Source organism: Sinocyclocheilus anshuiensis, unplaced genomic scaffold (assembly GCF_001515605.1).
Source record: "Sinocyclocheilus anshuiensis isolate Anshui unplaced genomic scaffold, SAMN03320099.WGS_v1.1 scaffold1136, whole genome shotgun sequence".
NCBI classification, from domain to species: Eukaryota; Metazoa; Chordata; class Actinopteri; order Cypriniformes; family Cyprinidae; genus Sinocyclocheilus; species Sinocyclocheilus anshuiensis.
In genome coordinates this window covers 1,190,163-1,210,601 of record NW_015548521.1, presented here as the reverse complement: position 1 = coordinate 1,210,601, position 20,439 = coordinate 1,190,163, and the positions used below count along the sequence as shown (strand labels likewise).

General features: G+C 37.0%; 1 protein-coding gene across 2 annotated transcripts; it reads right to left on the bottom strand.

Moving 5' to 3' along the window:
• Positions 1 to 53: 53 nt before the first annotated feature.
• On the bottom strand, positions 54 to 13,796 carry LOC107656818 (E3 ubiquitin-protein ligase CHFR-like). 2 transcript variants are annotated; one of them, XM_016444773.1, is made up of 18 exons: positions 13,719 to 13,796; positions 12,633 to 12,790; positions 11,255 to 11,354; positions 9,876 to 9,985; positions 9,715 to 9,774; positions 9,389 to 9,556; positions 8,680 to 8,877; positions 7,460 to 7,634; positions 7,040 to 7,194; positions 6,180 to 6,342; positions 5,293 to 5,435; positions 4,365 to 4,481; positions 4,195 to 4,278; positions 4,038 to 4,108; positions 3,153 to 3,240; positions 2,637 to 2,744; positions 2,376 to 2,448; positions 54 to 1,363 (listed from the first exon to the last, which is right to left on the bottom strand). In XM_016444773.1, exons 2-18 carry the CDS (start codon positions 12,742 to 12,744, stop codon positions 1,321 to 1,323), a joined length of 1,968 nt encoding a protein of 655 aa, XP_016300259.1. In that variant the 5' UTR covers positions 12,745 to 12,790; positions 13,719 to 13,796; the 3' UTR covers positions 54 to 1,320. The 2 variants fall into 2 exon arrangements, with proteins under 2 accessions (XP_016300259.1, XP_016300260.1); XM_016444774.1 differs by having other exon boundaries at positions 8,680 to 8,874.
• Between the last annotated feature and the right edge of the window lie 6,643 nt (positions 13,797 to 20,439).

The following is a 20,439-nucleotide window of genomic DNA, read 5'->3' as shown; positions in this document are numbered from 1 at the left end:
TTTTATTTTTTCAATTTTTTTATAAACCAAAAAAAAAAAAAAAAGGTTGAAGGGTAAAATGTTCTTAACTTAGAATTTTCATGTGGCTTTGATGCTTAAAGACACATTTTAAACACTGACTGTGGTAACGGTTTCATGGATTACATTGGCTTTCTCAGTATATTAAACTTTCATTAATTAAAAAAAAAAAACTAATTGGAAGAACTATGGCTAAAACCAATGTGGTTTACCAAGTTAAACAAGAATCAGCGGAGTGTTAAAAATATACACCAACTGAAACAAAACTTCTTGGGGAAGATGGGAATAAGAAAAAGAAAAAAACATATTTACTAGCCCAGAAATACAACTCTAGCCTAGTCAGAAAATATTAAAACATTTAAACAGCTATTATATGGCCATACCATCTACCTATTATATCACCAATCCTACAAGTGAAAGAAAAACTAAAATATCTTCATTAAACAGGACAACGCTAGGAAAAGCTTCATCCACTGCTAAAAACTGGCCTTGTTTGCATATGAACATGAGCCAAAAGCAAAAATTCCATTACCATAACGAGATGTGCGAAAGCATCTAAGCTTTTATTATAAATCAGATTTGACTTGATTATCCCCTGCAGTGCGATATAACCCATAGTCTTGTGTTAGAGGGGAAAAAAAAAACTCTCATATGCCTCCAGAACAGGCTTGCAATCTTTTCTTCACATGGCTTACTGCCCAAATAATGAAGAACAAAATGCAAATGCTGAATACCTAATGTGTGAAAGTTTAGTGCACTGGTTTGGAGTCACCAACACGATCGTCCCTTTTTATAACATACATTTTCAACATTCTCAGTAGCATTTAAATGTCTCGAGCAGTTAATGATAATAGTGAAAAAAAAAATGGAAGTAGTAAGTGACGTATGCAAAGAAAGAGCACTCATAGTTGACTCTTAGGCACCATGGGTTAGTTTTATATTTTGTATATTGTATAAGGTTCAAGCTAAAGAGTTTTTTGCATGAAAAGGTGATTGCCAGCGTTTTCTCGTTTTACAATTCTAAGCAGAGATGCAGCATGAAAGCATGTCAATAGCATAGTGGAAAGAAGTGTGACGGTCAGTCCATCATGAAAAACTAGTGTCTGCTTCTACACACAGTGCAGATCCAGATCAGATGCGCTGACACCATACTTCAAGGATGATTGATTTATCGTCATCTGATTGACTTTGCATATGTAAAGTTGCCATCTAGAGGAGTACAGAGGCATAACACGTGCCCGCAGCAGATCAGTTACCCAGAAGCGGGAGACCGCTGTCAAATCAAGCCACGTTCCTCCAGCTTCAGTTCTTAAAACGCGTCTGCTCACACACGTGGTTGAATTTCCTGACAGAGGAGAAAATAAAATGACAGATTAAGATTCATTGTGATCATAGCATGTCGTCTGAATTATTGAGCATGATTTTTGATCATTACCCAGAGTTTCTGCAGGTTTATGAAGTAAACCTTTTTAAGACCAAGTAAAGAAAAAGTAAGCAATGAACTGAACAGAACAAAATACAAATGTAAATGTCTTGTGTTAGCAGCAACACTTCAAAATTCGATAATACAACTTCAACTTAATTTTTAAATTAAATTTTTACAACAAAAAAAGCTTGAATAGCTCTGCAAATGTCGAAATATTCTTAAATCAAGACATTTACTTTGTGAAGCAAAATGACAAAAATATATCTTGTTTTATGAGAAATTGATCAAAATAAATTGAAAGAAAAAATCAACTTACTTCAAAGGGAAAACAAGTTTTCATACCTGCTGACAGATATTTGTTCTTGTTTTAAGTATTAATGCACTGTGTTACGTTTCTCAGAAAACAAGACTTTACGTGTTTAATTTGCACCTCAAATAAATGTATCTTGAATTAAGGATGAAAAATACTGAGGAAGATATTTTTTGAAGTGCAGACAAAATTTAATGCCAAAACTATGAATTTAAGACTTTCTGCTCTGGTTTAAGACCTTTTTGGGCCTTAATTTGTGGAAGCGTGAATTAAGACTTTATAAGAGCCACAGAACCCCTGACAAACAGACCTTTTACATAAACTGAATGTCCTAACAAACAGGCCTATGCTGTTGTACTGCAGACTGACGCTACATACAGTCCATGCTCATTAGCTGCCCTCTACTGGTGGACATAAGTTTGACGCGCTTCACAGGATGGACATAATAAGGATGGATGGATGGATGTGTATAATGCTTTGGCAAAACAGTACGTAAACATAATCATGCCAATAAAGTACTTTAAACTGAATTGGATAGGCAAGACATGAGATTTGAAGTTGTGACTCTATCAGGATGGATATCAAAATGTAAAAATTAATTTCCAGATGTCGCTGACTTACAAAGCGTGGTGTGCTTTCACTTGAGTCCGACAGTTGCGTCCCCAGTAACAGTTTGGTCTGGCAGTCACAGAATCTGTGTGGAAGAAGAAAAAAAAAAAAAAACTTACCGCATACAAAAGCACATTTTTATCATTTCAATTTAATTCTGCAGTTTTATATATTTGGCTTGATGTCTACCTACAGCAGAGGCGAATGAAATAAATTCTGTGACGCTAATATGACTGTGCAGCTTTGTGTTATTTTATTGCACACGAGTCTTACCTGGCAGATCTGATGGAGGAATATGCTCTCTGTATTTATACGCCAGCTCTCTAAAAGTGCGAAGACCACAGCAGTAGCAGAGGAAAGAGTTGGCAGTGATTCTGTAATCTGAAACATGCACATATGAACAAGTGATTTTTCATTTACCTGAGATCCATTTACCTCACTTTCAGTCAAATAGTACTAGATAACTGATGCATTGGCATTCCGTTTCTTAATCACAGGGATGAGTGACATGGCAAAATGATGAATCAGCTGGGATACATAATACGATTTGCAGCTGCATGTAAGAAAATGGGGCTTCCAATTACTTGCGTTCAGAGAAAAAGACAACAAAAAAAAACTGTGATGTGAAAATGACCATCTCTCTTCCATAGAAATATGCATAATGTGATAAATATAATGTATCCCCCAAAATATTTAGAAATATTGTGATTTTCTTCCCTTATATTAACCCCCTTACTTCAACCTGTGCCTGATCCTCAACATTTCTCAATATGACCAAAGCGCAGTTACCAGAGAGCTGGTACAGGCCCTGCTGTACGTCCTGAAGCGCTTCCTGCAGCATATGCCTCCAGCTCATTCCTCGAGAAGTCAAATAATTCTGCCACAAAAAAACAGAAATGAACAACAGCTTAGACGACTGGGTTTCCAAGTGGGAAAATGGGGCAAATGCATTTATAGTTTAGTTTAAGATACAAAAAATGGCCACTGCAATAAATTATTCTTATGCATCAAGAAAATTTGCATAATTATCTTATGCATTTTTTTTTTACAATGCAAACATGTTACTGCAGCTTGAGATAATCAGATTAAGTTCATTATTTCAATCTATGTATTGACAGCCTATGTCAGACAGTGATATTTTTTGCCCAATTTATCATCAATCAGGCAAAAAAAAAAAAAATCAGATTGTTTAGAAAAGTAATAGCACAGTTCTCCTTAACTCTTATCCACATAATTTGAGGTTTAATGTGTGTCTGTAGCACAAACAAAAGTTTAATAATGAAAGTTAGGGATTTGTTCCAATTCCGCACAGTGTTTGTATCGCTAACAGAAACTATTAAATATAGTTTACTTAATCGAAATAAAGCTGAAGTTAAAAAAAAATAATAATGAATTAAATATTAGGGAAAAATATTAACTTGAAAAAAAAAAAAAAGGGAAAACAATGAGAAATGTTGCCTTGGCTACTAACTGAAATGAATTAAGTTGAAATACTAAAATGACTAAAATTGAAATAAAAATAAATGAAAGCTAAATAGACATTTAAAACAAATAATAATAAAAATTATAAAAATATAACAGAATTACTACAATGAAAACTGAAACTAAAAGATACCTCAAAACACTAATAAAACAACAATGATCCCAAAGTATCAGCAAACAAACTGTACACACCTGAAGGACTTCAGACTCGTATTGATTGCCATTAAAAACTCCATCCAGACATTTATCGTTAAGGTTAAGTTCTGTGAGGAGAAATAACCATAATCTTTATTATAAAATCAAATATAGTAAAATTTCATACAGAAATCTTAACCGCTCAGAAACCTACCGCTGAAACGCTCTAGGCAGCCGTGACAGCCGATCCGCTGGCAGCCCCAGTACACATGACAGTACACTTTCTGGCACACCATACCTGGTCAAAGGAACAGACAACAAATCATCAGGTGACTCCAGAAGAGAACTGGAGAACACTGACGGACAGGTGTCAGGATCACTCACAGTGCTGCGGAGACACCTGAGGGGGAAGGTGCTCGAAGCGGCGGTCGGGCATGGGCTGCAGGCAGCAGGAGCAGATGAGGTGACTGCCCTGAGGAGGACATCTGAACTCCTGAGCAGCTGCAGCAGGAATACAGTGCATGGATGAACATGAAGAATTGCATGGATGTGTCTGTTGGTGTGTGAGTGTATTGTCTAGACCAGAGGTGTAAAGTATTTGAGTAAATGTAATTAATTACTGTACTTGAGTATCTTTTTGGATACTTTGTAGTTTTTCTGAGTATCAAAGTATTACTTTCTACTCCACTACATTTGTCATGAGTGTTGCAGATACACATTACAATTTTGCATGGCACCTACAGCTTTTTCTGCAGCAGTTTTTTTCTGCTAAAGACGTGATATCGCCAACTACAGGGCACCAGAGTACTGCATCTTGTGCGCTTTGCTCTTACACAGCCAAACTGGTCAAAAAGGCTACTTTATGTGAAAGCGAGTTCCTTAGCAAGTAGTTGTGAATCACAGGTGTTTTATACATGAGATGAGGACATGACTGTAGCTGGCAATGAGGCCCAAACCAGCACATCCAGTGCAAGAAGGCTTTGAATTTTGAATTTTACATAAATTCATTTGTTCCCTTTGGTTTTTGGCTTATTGTTTGTTCTAGTTTTTCCATTAAATACCTGCACATAGATCCTTGCCTCTGCCTGTTTTCTCCAGCTTCTCCACAACGTTATAGTTTTTCACTGGCATATATATATATATATTATAAGTAAAGTACTTTTAAAATCAGATACTCTTAAGAGTTTTACTCAAGTTGTTTTGGAATTGGTGACTTGTGACTTGTAGTGGAGTCATTTTCACTCTAAGGTATCTGTACTCAGGTATGGTTTTCAGGTGCTCTTTACACCTCTGAAGTGTGAGCATGAATAACCTGGGGAGGTGTCAGAAGATGTGGAGGGGCCATCTCCAGGCACTTTAGCCGGCCCTTCGGTTTGAGTGGGCTCACAGATCCACAGGGCAGAGCTGAGCTCCTTCCGATAACCTGGACACTGCCGACACATCATATAGGGCTGACTGAGAACAAACATGTTAGATCAGGGTGTGTTTCAGTAATCACTTCAATACTTGATAGAACCTACTGGACATCTACTGTTTTAAGATCCAAGAGAATCACAAATTTAGCTAACATTCAATAAGAAAGAAAACACTAACAATTTGGGTAACTGGATTTTCCTTTCTTAAACTTCTACTTCAAGAAAAAAAAAAGCAATATATACAGTGGTGGCCAAAATTATTAGAACACTAGTATTTTCACCAGCTAAAAATGGTTTTAAGTCAGTTATTTCTATCTTTTGCTGTAGTGTGTCAGTAGGAAATATCAGTTTACATTTCCAAACATTCATTTTGCCATTAATTGTAATAAGAGACCTACCTGCAAAGCTACCTGAAAACTATGTGTAAGTGCACCAAGGGCAAAAGCTGCTTTAAACGCAAAGGATGCTCACAATTTAATTTAGTTAATAGAAGTTCATTGGTAAAGAAAATCTATTTATGACATTCTTTTTGACAGCATCCTCATTTTACAGTATTTTTTACACAGTACTATAGCTTTGCAGGTAGGTTTCTTGAAATAGGTTTCTTATTACAATTAATGGAATGTAAACTGATATTTCCTCCTGACAGACTACAGCAAAAGATAGAAATAACTAACTAACTTAAACCCATTTTTTAGCTGGTGAAAATACTAGTGTTCTAATAATTTCGGCCACCACTGTATGACGGCACTACAAAAACACTTAATGGATAACGGTTGCTGACCTCATGTCAGATACGTCACTGTCATTGTCTGAGAGTTCGAACAGATAGTCTGAACTGCCCTCCTCATCCGAGAAGGAGCGCTCGACTTTTGGCTGCAGCATGTCCTGCGTGATCTTGTTTCGGGCCTCCATGCTGCGCAATTCCTCTTCACTCCGACACTTCTCTATGACCAATTAAAAAAATAAAAAAACACAAAATTTGAAAAATCTGTTCAAAAGTTAGGGATTAGTAAGTTTTCTTTTAAGCTTTATATTCATCAAAGAATCCTGAAAAAAGTATATCATGGTTTCCACAAAAATAATAAGCAGTACAACTGTTTTCAGCATTGACAATAATAAGAAATGTTTCTTGAGCAAAAAAAAATCAGTATCAGAATGATTTCTGAAGGATTATGTGACACTGAAGACTGGAGTATAATGGCTGCTAAAAGTTCAGCTTTGCTGTAAATATATTAAAATAGGAAACGGTTATTTTAAATTGCAATAATAATTCTCAATAATACTGTTTTTACTGTATTATTGATCAAATAAATGCAGCCTTAGTGAGACTTCTTTCAAAACATTACAAAAAAAAAAAACTCACAATTTTGTACCTGACCATCTGATTTGTACAGAGTAGTTACTTAAAGATTAAAAGTGCCACTCTCGTTGAAATCTTGTGCTTAGGCATATTTGTGCTAAGTAACACATATGTGTAAACTCTTAGACACTTTTATTTTTGTCTCTTTGCCTAGGTATTGTTTAATTAAAAACAAAGTTAAAGATAGCTTGTAAACGGTTTATACTCCCATGTTGTTTAGTTAGTTGACTCAGTGTGAACAGGCCTTAATACAAAGTGAGAATAGCGGTGTGTTACAGTACCTGGGTGCTGGAGAAGGTAAGCCTCCACCAGGTTGTTGAGGATGTGGTTTTTATGGATCCTCTCCACAGGACATCGGCAGGTGGGGCAGAGGGAGGAACGCTCCATCCAGCCAGAATAACAGGCAGCGCAAAACGTATGCATGCAGGGCTGAAGACTGTACCAGACACACACATTAACTATTGAAGATACATTCAAATTCAGCCTCCACACACCTTTTTAAAATCCTTCTTAAAGGGATAGTTCACACAAAAACAAAAATTCCGTCATCATTTACTTCACCTTCATTTCATTTTTGGGTGAACCATCGCTTTATATTTATTTATAATTAAATTATAATGAATAAAACAACTAAAAGGGATTTATGCTCAGCCAGCTGGTCTATTCGGGTGTAAGTGTTGATTTGTGCACACTGGACTGACCTGACACAGTCGTGCAGCAAGTCCTGGCAGACGATGCATGTGAGGGATTCTTCCATTTTGTCTGTAGTGGCTCCCTCAGTTTTCTCTTTACCTGCTGCTCCTCTGAGAGAGACCGGAGGAGCTGCTGCAGAAACAGCAGAGTCACTGTGAGAAGATCCACACCCGTTCTGATCATCTGCAGGACAGACAGACACAGACACAAAGGTTACATTTGGAAGTGTGTATACTGTAGAACAGTTCTGAAATGCATGTTAAAACCAGATATACACTACCATTCAAAAGTCAGCAAGATTTCATTGTTTTAATTATTATTTTTAGTTAGCAAAGATGCAACAAAAGTGACAATAAAGACATTTATAATGTAAAAAAAACATTTCCATTTCAAATCAATTCTGTTCTTTTCAACTTTCTATTAATCAAACAATCTTGAAAAAAGGCGTCACTGTTTCCACAAGAAATTACGCAGCAAAAGTGTTCGGCATTGATAATAATAAGAAATGTTACTTAAGCACCAGATCAGCATATTACAATGATTAGAATGATCATGTGACATTGAAGACTGGAGTAACGGCTGCTGAACATTCAGCTTCGCCACCACCTGAATAAATTACATTTTAATACATTAAAAAGTGAAAAAGTGAAGTGTGACGTGACATGTGGCCAAGTATGGTGACCCATACTTGGAATTAGTGCTCTGCATTTAACCCATCCAAAGTGCACACACACAGCAGTGAACACACACACCGGAGCAGTGGACAGCCATTTATGCTGCAGCGCCCGGGGAGCAGTTGGGGGTTCGGTGCCTTGCTCAAGGGCACCTCAGTCGTGGTATTGAAGGCGGGAGAGAGCGCTGTACATTCACTCCCCCCACCTACAATCCCTGCCGGTACGAGACTCGAACCCGCAACCTTTGGGTTACGAGTCCGACTCTCTAACCATTAGGCCACGACTTTCTAAAATAGAATAGTTAATTTAAACTGTAATAATATATCACTAATACTTTTTTTACTGTATTTTTTATAAAATAAATGCAGCCTTTTTTAACGCTAGTGTAGATGGCAATCTTAAACCATCAAAGCCTAAACACTTTTAAACTCTTTCAAAGTAGTCTGACTATTATTATGCCGGAATACAGATGGCTCAGACCACTCAAAATAGACCGACATCATAAATTATTTACAATGCGTCACATTTCTTAATTTTTTACAGTGTTACAGCACCTTTGTCAGTTTTTCTTCTTTTCCTCTGCATTTCCACCTCCGGCTCCGTCTGTTGCCCTCCCTCAGTCCAGCAGGTCCACTTCAGGCGAGTGTGATTCATGACCGGCTCCCCAGGGCTGCTTGCTGGTGCAGTCATCTCTGATTCTCCTTTACAAGCAACCGAAGAACTCACTGGGTTCTTCTTTGCAGACACATCTGCTGAATGGTACATATAGGAATATAATTTAAAAATATATATTTTTATGCATTTTTTGAGTGTCAACACTGTAGCGGCTTGCATACACCAAAAATGATAACTATAAAGATAATGGTAACTATATCAGCATCCACAGTAACTCATGATAACATTCTTTTTATTATAAGTGCACACTGCTCTTTGAAGCAGGATGGATTCCGATTGGTTGTCAATGTTTTGATTGTTCATCAGTTAGAAACAAATGGTTCTGAAGAAGTGATTCCAAGCATACTGTTCCTCTGTGCCGTTATCATTACAGTTTTGGATTCGGCTATTCTTTGAATTCTTTCAGAATGATTTCTATATCTATCGTTATATTTATCATCCTTGGTCCGAATGGGCCTTAAATATGAAAAACTCAATGCATAGATGAACAGCAGCATAGAAAGCCAATGCATTTACACTTTTATACTAGTCATTTTCTTATCAAAGCAACTTGCATGAAAGAGCACATGCAGTGTGGACTGTAATTACCAGAGCAGGTAGATAAGGGCATGTTGTAGAAGTGGAAGGAAGAGCTTGAGGTAGATGGCTGAGGATCCTCATGCCCAGACTGAGGTAGAGGCTTCACAATAACAGGCTCTACTGGCACTGGTTCACTCTCGGTTTCCGTCAGATCTGCATCTTCTTCTCTTCCAATATCTATGGAGATCCCAAAGAGAAAACTCTAACTTTCAGAAACTATCAAAAATGGCATGAGGATGAAATTAGGATTTCAAGTCAACATGACCTCACTTAGGCAAGCAACAGTAGGAGTATTGGAACATCTGTATGAAACGTCATATTCAAAATGTATTTACCTTCAGTGTCCTGTGAGGCACTTTCCTGTGGCCCGATGGCCTGATAAACATAAGCAATGTCTGCAAAACCGAAAATAGATGAGTGACGTGGCCAATCGGTGTCATCTGTTTGGATGCAACTATACAATCGAAACGGAAAATGCTTAAATGTGAAAACTCACTTTGCTCTGGCTCATTTTTCCTGTACACAAAGTGAATAACATCACCATTCTGCAGTAAGTGTGTCTGTTTCTTCACCACTTTGGACATGTTGATCACTGTCCCATTGGTGCTGACGGAAACAAACAGATCACCATCAAGCAAAAATTATAGTAATTATGAATTTCATGGATCCCTTTGTATGAGTGCTATTCAGAGGCTAAATGACTACATCTGTGAATTTTATTCTCAGAAATAATCGACAAAACAACAGAAAATGATTATGAGAAGTTATTAGTAAACATCCCAATTCGAAATGCCTGAGCAACTTGTCCAAGCATGTCCACTTAATTGTCCATTTATGAACTCATCTGTTTTTTTTTTTAATTGACTGATCCAGGTAGAACTGATCAACCTAAGTGTCGACTATTTCTTTCAGGATTTTAGACAAAATAAAGTGCCTAGTTAAAGCCTTGTTAAAAAATAGCAAAGAGAAAGTTGCACAAGAAAGGATAACAAGAAGGTAGGAAGGGAAGCTTGCCGTTTCCATAACGCTGATTAAGCATTGTGTAAAACACACAGCATATCGACTGTCTAGCAGATATTCACTTAATTAGCTGGATGGAAATGTATAGCACCATTGGTGAGCTAGCGTACATTCAAATACATGAGACATACAGTCACTACAGACACACATCAGCTACTGTATCTCCATCCACTGACTATTAACCAAATTACAATTAATTATTCACCAAAGCAAAGATTAAATGTCATGAGGGAATTGGATGTATATTTGCCGCAGGGCCAAGCATGTCATTAATTGAATTCACTTACTAACGTAATTACAAGTCACTCAGTATAATTTGCAAAAACTTAACAGAACTAAAAAGAATTAACACCAACTGCTTCTACCTAAGTTTTTTACTGGTACATCTACTTGTGAAAAAAATTAAACTGTAGCATTACCATTATACATCAGTCTTCCAAAATAATATTAGTTCTGTAAATTTACAGAACACTCATCCCTCTTTCTTGCTGTAATCAATGCATGGTGAAATCTTTAAATATAAGAACTTATAATATACTGTATGGGTCAAAGACAAGATGCCATTTTTGTGCCCACATCAAATTAAATTTACAAAATACATTTTACATACACAAAAAGCATACTGCAACGTGCAAAGAAAATGAAATGTCTACTTTGATGTTTTTGTGAAAATAAAAATGTCAAAATATGGGAGAAATAATGTTTTATTGTCATTCAGTGAAACAACATATTTATGTTTAAGGGGGTCTGAATACTTTCCGTACCCACTGTATATAGATATGCAAAGGGCGAAGAACATGATATTGGCCTATGTCTTACTAGAAGGTCCTCATGATGTCAAACAGGTGGCCCTACCTCATGTCCTCCAGCCACACCTGTCCTGAGTTCTGATCTTGAGTGATTTTGCAATGATTCCCTGAGACCAGTTTATTAGCCGGGAATGAGAGGTCACAATCTATAAAGAAAATATGTCTGTGAGGTTACGATATCAACACAAGTCAACAATAAATCAAAATGGACTATATTCTTTTTCTTATTGTGTACAATCCACCCATCACTGTGTTATTCCAAAGAAAGAAAGTAGGTCTTTATAATCTTTCAACAAAGAGAATGGTTCCACTTCTGAAAAGTTCTGGCTGATGTCACCATTAAGACTTTAGGCCCTGGCCCTGGCCCAACTGCCAGCTTAATAAAATCTGCAAAAACACTATAGAAAAATGCCAGCTTTAGCAGTGTGAAAATGGAAAAAGCATGAAGAAAATAAAATGTAATTTTAGGACCTTTAATATTAATAGTGAAATTACCTCACAAAATTCTCACTACTGTAATAACTATTATTATTAATAATAAACACAGTAGTAGTACTTAGTCATTACAGTAGTGCATGCTTCTAGCAACGCCAAAGTCATGGAAGTGATTCTCAGTAAATGCATGAAATGATAAATATATACTTTGCAATATAAGTTGCTTTGTCTACAAGAGTGTAGATAAATGTGAATAGCAAAAGGGACACTAATATCCTGCTTCCCTTTAAAATGTGACATTACTGAAGTAAAATTGGTTGCGAACACATTTTCATGTTGACTTTAATAAAGCACGTTCCTCTTTTCGCCAAGCACCTTTTCTCTTCCTGACCTGGCCCATTACTTTCTCGCCTCGACACATTAGAAGTAAGTCTTAAATGAAGTATAGTGATGTGATGTAAAGTTAAAAATGACACTAGTCTATTATAGTAATGAAGTGTATCAGTTCTGCTAATAACCAGTGTCCAATGTTACTGTGAAGCACACAGAATCAAACAGACACATGGATTAATATTAATTAATGCGGGATAAACACAGTCTTCAAAACCAGACAGAGTCAAAGGGATACAACCTTTCCTTGCACACCACCACAACGCAAAAAAACTACTTAATATTCCAAGAGCATGTCTTCAATAGACGCCTTTGTCATTATTGGGGTGGGGGTTCGTTTGCTGAACTAAAGAGAGCATTGTGAAAGGCATGGGCTCCCTCAATACATGCAGACACTGCTTCAGACTGATTATCTTCTTGAGGGTTAAAAAAAAAAAGTAACTATTTATGTCAATAAGTAAAACTAGACAGTCATAGAAGAGTCTGTAAAGAGGTTACGGGGAGAAGGCAAGTAAATCAAGAAGTGCTTTTAAAATGAAACTATTATTTCACAAAACAAGACTGAGCAACTAACATGAACATGATGATGTTCAGCGCACCTTTTTTTCTCCCCACCGTGCATTCTCTATTTATAAGTAATATCTCTGAACCCGGAGATGCGTTGACTTTCACCAGTTTTCCCCAGGCCTGTCCGCTGCCCTGACGTGCCATCTTCTCCTCTTCCTTATTTTACGTGCCAGACAGCAGATCATGTCAGCTACAGAAGCGTGAGGCAACGAACACAAGCACAAATATTCCATAAAGGCAAATAAATGCAAATGCATCTACTCACAATGCTGATTATAGTTAAACAGAGTTGAAAAATGTAGTGTGAAACACTACAGACAGCATGTTTTGTCAAATAAACTGTAGGGGAGACCAGTGTTTGTAACCCAAGATGAGTTGTAACCATCAGTTTAAATAAATAGAAATGGGCTACAGGGGTGAAATAATACTTTAAATGAACACCAATCTCAAGTGGCACAAGTTAGACTTTGTGCAAAACAATCAGCACAATTATTCTTTCAGAAATTTGTTATCAGGTTAAATGACAGAATCTGAATAAGCAGCTGTTTATAAGCTTTACTAATATCACAACTGACCAGAGGGGTAGGATTGTAACATGACACACCTTTACTTTTACTTTCTATATTTCTCTTCTGTGTTTCCAGTTTTATTAGCGGCTTTGAATCACCATGTTTATAATAAAATACGGATGGGGTGGTCTGATTATCATAAATTCATAGTGAAGAAGGGTGTAACAAAACTCTTTTTACTTGAAATTCATTGTATAAAGTTTAGATAAGATGCATTTAGATATGCAAATATATTACATGAAAGTTTGAGAGGGTGACATACTCCATAAACATTATTTCCAGCTATTCGATCATAACGCAGAAGTGCTAACCAGCTAACTCAAGCCGCAAACGAGTTCAAAGTAAAGCTAAAATCACTAGAGTAAATTAAATGATATGTAAAGTCTTTCATTTCTGTAAGTGACTGTTTTCAAGTCGAGTTTTGTTTTGGGAAGCTATGCAATTGTGAAACGGCGCAGTGTTTACGTTACGCAAAGGGCTGCTAACTCTGAGTCTAACATCTCAAACAGTTAAAAATGACTCAACCTCTAATGTATGGAAAGCACTAACCTAGCCAACGTCGGAGAGTATCCGGAGCATTAGCGCATGTTGACTTTTTTCTTCAGCACTTCCTGGCCAGCAGTGGCATTATCAGGCATCAGCTGATGGAGAGAGAGAGAGAGAGAGAGAGAGAGAGTGAGAGAGTGTGTGAGAGAGAGAGACAGAGAGAGAGAGAGTGAGAGAGTGTGTGAGAGAGAGAGAGGGGCTATGGGAATGAAGATGGCGGGGGGTCACCAATGCTTCTGTCTGGCCCATGTGAAAGCCCTGAACAAAAACCTGTCTGGAAGGATGTCTAGACAAGAGATGGTTACACATAGAGCTAGACATCACTGATGAAAAAGTATGGACTGTTGTGAATGGGTGATTTTTTTTTAGAGTATGCATAATTCATGTAATATTGTTTCTCATTTTTGTTTTCCTTCTTGAAAATTTCATACACAGATTTTAATACAAAAAAAAAAAGATAAATATAAAAAAGTGTAAAAGTAAGAAATGTAAACAAAGAAAATCTGCATAGTTTTCTGGATTGTTTCCCTCTGTTGAGAATTTCCTTCCCAATTCCCACATTTACCCCGCTCAATATAGGGATTGTAAGGTAATATTTAGTTATTTTTATATTTTATATTTGTTTTTATATCTCTAATATTCGGTGGAAAATGTCCTATTATAAGTATGTAGAACAAATAATATAATCATTTAATTTTGCAAACCATCTTTATAATTTCACACCTATATTATCTCACATAGTATGGGTTTTTGTACATGGATATACACCTTTACACTGTAAAAAATGACCGTGAATTTAACGGTAAAAGACTGTGAAAATGCTACAGTAAAAACCTGTTAAATGGTTAACGGTAAATTCCCCTACTATATACGGTGAAAAACTGTATTGGACATTACATGTCTTGGACATAAATTTTACGGTAGTATACCGTTTTTGGAAGTGAATAACCATATATTGACATTCCCAGAATTCCCTGCGTTACATTTCAAATTTGATGTTTTTTTTGTTGTTTTTTGTTGTTTCTTCTTAGGTTTTTCTTATCAGTTTTGTATATTACGGTTGTGTGTTACACCTAATGTTGTTAAATTAATGTTTATTGCATTATTTCAGTTTCGTGTGTTACCATGATGGTGTTTAGTGTTTGTGTGAATGACACTGTGCACCTTCTATATACTGTATGTTAATTTTTAAAAGCTGTTTGTGATGGGCTTTGGTTCATCATGTGACTTTCTCATCACCACCTGCATTTGGTGGTTATCAGTGTATTACAAAGGTACAAAACAGATTTCAGTACTTCAATAGGTTGGTATATTAACATTATATCAGTTAATGAAATTACAGTATTTAACTGTAAATTTAAGTTAAAACCGTAAAACCTAAAACGTTGCTACCGTATTTTTTATGGTAAAATTCTGGCAACCACAGCTGCCGGTTTTTTACCGTAAATTTTACGGATTTTTTTTTTCCTCACAAGTGAAACCCCACTTTAAAGCAAACCAAAGGTTGGTTTTAGAATGATAGGAAACAGCAGACATTTTCGCACTGCTACAACAAGCAGGATGCATGTGCACACCGATCTAGAAAGTTTGCTTGAAATCTATAAAAGACTTGCTCATCTGCAGAGGATGATAAATAATGTCTAAAAATAAATCCACTGCTGTTTAGATGACCTCAATGTATTTATGTAACGAGATGAGTTATGTTCAGACATGTATACGTCACTAGATGAGTACAACACTAACAAATGTGTTCCCGTCTCCTCTCAGACAGGGTCACAAGAAGGATTTGAAAAGTGAGGGATACATTAAGGCTGTGTTCTTTGAAGAGCAGGAGAGAGAGAGAAAGAGAGCGATTGCTGATAAAGCGACAGTTTCTCACAGTCACAGTGTGTGCAAGGTGCAAGACTGTGGTCATTTGCTTTGGCAGCAGTTCTTTGGCCAGCTTTCACTTAGCTTTTCATAGCCTCTCTTAGATTGAATAGAGTGTCTCAGAGGGCTCTAAAGGTGTCTGTGCAGTCTGGCTCTGATAAGCAGTCAGGCAGTTTTATGTCAGAGCCTGTCTGTTCACATTCAGTCATGGAGCCCTGCAGTTTATTACACTGTCGAATGGGAAAAGTTTAACCTGACAGATTCACTCAAGCAGAGCACAGCTTTATTTTTTTAAACAGATGTATTAAAAGATTAACTGTTAATAAACTGACCGATCATAGTTTTGCTTGCTTTCTTCTTTTTTTATTTATATACACATTCATTATAATTGCTATGATTTGGAGGACAGTGACACCATTTTATAAACTTATCTTTATCTTAAAAAAATCTTCAATTATCATGCATGAATGCAAGTTTTATGAGAACTAAATAGAGTATCTGTAGGCTACTTTATCTGTAAAATGCATTTTTTTTTTTTCAAATTGCAGAACTAGTTAAATTAACTGAAAAAAATAAAGGGCCCGTTACACAGCAATATACAATATACAACAATGGACATACATGCATTATATATATATATTTTTTTCTGAAGATGATGAATATTTCCATCACAGTGTCTTTTATGCCACCCAAATAATGAAATGTGTTTATCATTCTGGGGTGAAAATAAGGGTTTATAAAAAATAGCTGGGACAAGGTAAAGCAACACTCTACACAAATAACATTTTAAACACATAAAGTATCAAAACATACAAAAATAAATGATGATTTGTGTAGAATTTGGTTAAAGACTTGATTTTAAGACAGTTTAAATGTGATAGCAAAACAGAAAAAAAAACTCTGGGACATAAAAGTGTCAAAATTAAATAATAATAATAATAACAACTTATATATTCATACAACTTTTCGCTAAAATCTTGATATTTTTGTCAACTATGCACTAGCAATTGGATGTAGCTGTAGTTCTACAAATCAACCAGCAGGGGTAGCTGTTGATCTATGACAGAATTGTCATCGACGATTGCTTCAGGCTACAGCTCCTGAACATTTTCTATACATCTATGCACATTTACAATATATTTTTTGGTAATTTTTAACGATAAGCATTCAATGCCATTTGTCAAGAAACTGATTACCACATTATTCATAAACCCACGCGTTCACGCTATTAAACATGATTTGTATGCTCTGATAGTACGTGCGAAGGATGCAGCCGAGAGGCACAAATGTCAGGTCAAAATGACATTTTCTCATGTTTGTTATATATGGCTATTTCGCAGAAGCATATATATGGCTATTTCCTCTCGCATGCATCTTCGCAGGTCGTTTCTATGGAAAAGCAGTTTTTGCATAATCTCATTGGCATTTGTTTGTAAATTGGTGCGCGGCTGGACTGGAGGGGCTTTGCGCATGCGCAGAGGGATCGGCCTCATAGAGCGCTCGTCTTGTTCAGTTCATCTTCACTCTCAGCAGATCTCCCTGAATGGTGAAGGGCCCCCCTGAAAAGGCCAGAATGAATTCCCAGCATGCTTTATGCTTGTTAGCGCTGGTCTGGTGCAGATTTAGCTGGTTATTTCCTAGGAACACTGTCCTCGCTTGTGTTCAGCTGGTCTGATGGCTGTTTTGGATGAGGTTTTGGTCACTTTTTAGCTGGACAGGCCACCTTAAACCAGCTAAAATCAGTAAGTGAGTTTTTTTCCCTTCTCATAACTAACCATGCCTATCTTGCAGCAGTGGCAGCACTTCCTTCATCATTTCTCCCAAATTCAGTGATTTGTCAGTGAGTCTACAAGATCACAGACTAACAACCCCCCGTGCTTCTCTGATAGTCTCACCACGACACTGAATCAAGGACATGGAGAACTGAGACTTCATTTACAAAAGAGTCACCATTCAAAGCCTGCTTGCCCTTCTTTCAAACCCCTTATTAGACTTGGTGAAGGGAGATTACAAGCAAATAAAATTACTTTAATTGTAATATTGGATTTCATAATAGCCTAAGATATGTAATTATGCCCCTCTTAAACTTTTCATTAAAAAAACATTTGGCAACAACAAAGGACATTATGCCGGAGCGTGCTCCATTTGTGATGGCGCACAGCTTGTAGGTATTAGACGTATTTCTCTGGGAAAGAAAATAATGAGCAACCCAAATAAAGCACAGAAGGACGAGAAACTGATAGCAGGTGAAAGAGCAGAGTTAATTAATGTGAGATTCAGTGCACATGCAGAAGAACACAACAGGAACAGGGCACAGAGCGCCTGCCATTTTCATGCATGATGGACATTTTATCTCTCACAAACAGCCTCGGAGTGAACAGATTTATGCCCGCGTGTGTCAAAATGTAATCCATGTTTGATTATTATGGGCATTCCATATAAAAATTCAGAGATTCTGGATGCAGAAGATAATGGAGGCATGATTTGTATTCATGTACAGTATGTGGTGTCTTAACCTCATCAGTGTTGGTATGGGGTGGGTGGGTGATTAACTAGCAACATCAGCCAAGATGGTCAAAAAAGGTATCGCTATGGAAAATTGTTTTCGTGCACAGGATTAAAAAAATGAAAAGGTAATTGCAACTTTTTATCTCACAATTGGGACTTTTTTCTGAGAAGAATTCTGAGAAAATTGTGAGATGTTGGCAATTGCGAGATAGAAAGTCTTTCTTTAAATTGGCAATTGTGAGGAAAAAAGTCACAATTGTGAGATAAAAAGTCACAATTACCTTTTTTTTTATTTATTTATATTTTGTATCCCATGGTGGGAAAAAAACAGAATTGTGGAATATAAACTCAGAATTAAGAGAGAAAAAAATCAGAATTGTGACATGTAAAATATAGAATATATACAATTGGACAAAATATACAGTAACAACATAGCAACCTCAGTGGGGGAAAAGAAGATATTATTTTCCAGTAGAAACATCTCGACAGTCTTAAAACAAGATCAATGATTCTAAATGAGAATCATCAAAATTGCATTAGATGATGTGACTTGTTTTCAAAGAATCTTGAAATAAATCTATTTTTCTTATCCCACTGGCAAATTCGATTTTCTCTTATTTCTAGCATAAACTTTTTTGTTTATTACAAGAAACAAAAATATGTGCCAATGGGATAAGAAAAATAAACTTAATTCAAAATAAATCAATTATGTGTTCATGCTATATTATATAAACCATCAATATGAATATTCATAATTACAAATGACATTTATCAAATCTTTTTAAGGACGTTTGGTTCTTTTCATTGGCAAACAAACCAACAGCACAGATTAAGAAAATTATTTTTTTGCATTGTTTGAAGTGGATATTTCCATAGGTACACATTTCCATGAAATCGCTTCTATGGAAACCTCCTTTTTGCATAAACCCATCTGTATTTGTTTATAACTTCTCCTTTGACCTTTCCACGATGGCTACACTGAGCCTTTAGAAGAAGAAAGGGAGTGTCCGCAGACTCCGCACGCGCCGTGTGACTAAAACCAGCAAGCCCAAAGCAAAAGATAAGAAGCATTCTTGGGCGACACAGTAACCTGTCCTGGAGAGTCTGGGCTCGATAGCAGCTCTTGTTGTTTTGATGTGTTAAATAGCAGGTTGTCAACAGAAGCCAAACGCTGATGGTTGAGCCACTGTGTATTGGCGGGTTTAGGCTGATAGTCGGATGTCTACAGCCAGGAGTGGTTAGCCAGCATATCTAAACGCGGCTCTTATGGGTCGGTTTTACATGCATATGCACACTATGAGAACAACCTTTGATGGTCTGGTGCCAGGGAGTCATATTCCGTGTCTTCTTGTGAAATGCAGTTCTATGGAAATTCAAATATTTGAAATTACAAACACACTCCGGTCAATGCACTTTGCTGACTGGCCAGGTGTTTGTGCTGTACAAAGGCTTCTGTTGGTCGTAGCCCTGCAACCACTACAGAACCTGCCCTTAAGCTATATGACATTAGTGAACAGGGAGAGATAAGATATGGGGATTGTTATGTGTTCATGTGCTGATAACAGATAAGTGAGGTTTTCTTTTTTCAAAGCAGGCTGCCAGACAGTATAGGCCAGATCAGAGCTGGTCTAATGTCTTTTCGACAGGGGAGGAATGCGGAGCTTTTGAGCTCAAGCCAGGCATCTGCAATCATTTAGCCGAGGGTGTGCATGCAGCGCCCTCCCATCTCCCCCTCCAGCAATCATACAGCTCCGCATACTGTACAAAGCCAGCTTAAAAAACACAGGGTCAAGTGCAGGGCAGTTGTCAGATGTTTGATGTTAGTCATGTCAGAAGTGAAAGCACACAGATTAAGAGATTTCGCTTTTTTCCACGGACAACTAAAAGCACACATTTGCATCACAGGCCAAGGCCATATGCTCCTCCATAGAACCAAATAAGTATCAGAAGTGTAGTAAAACAATGTTGAGAAAATGCGAGTGGTGCCTGGCCCTGCAATACCATGGTGCTAGGCTATACTGAGTGCTTGCTTACCGGCCCAAGTGTAAGTCTTTTGCCTGTTTTATTAATGAAAATCTGGACAACTTACATTATAAATTGAATACTGACAATTAGTGCTGGGCGGTATACCGGTTCATACCGAATACCGGTGTTTATTTTTGTTATGATATGAATTTTTAAAATACCGCAATACAACGTCGCTTAAACAACGTTTGGAACACGACACTGTTTCAAAGGGGTCCCTTTTCACTGTTGCACTGTGGTGAGGGAACAGCTGTATGTGTTACTAAGCGTGAAAGTTCCGAAACTGAAGCTGTAGAACTAATAGAACGTGATGACACAGAAG

What these genes read in the sequence shown, in the direction of transcription:
- LOC107656818 (XM_016444773.1), bottom strand. Translation starts at nt 12,744, where the DNA reads ATGGCACGTCAGGGCAGCGGACAGGCCTGGGGAAAACTGGTGAAAGTC. An exon ending in TTACCTTCTCCAGCACCCAG is followed by an intron (nt 6,343 to 7,039) that starts GTACTGTAACAC and finishes AATTGGTCATAG; the next exon opens with AGAAGTGTCGGAGTGAAGAG. An exon ending in TCCTCCATCAGATCTGCCAG is followed by an intron (nt 2,449 to 2,636) that starts GTAAGACTCGTG and finishes TCTTCCACACAG; the next exon opens with ATTCTGTGACTGCCAGACCA.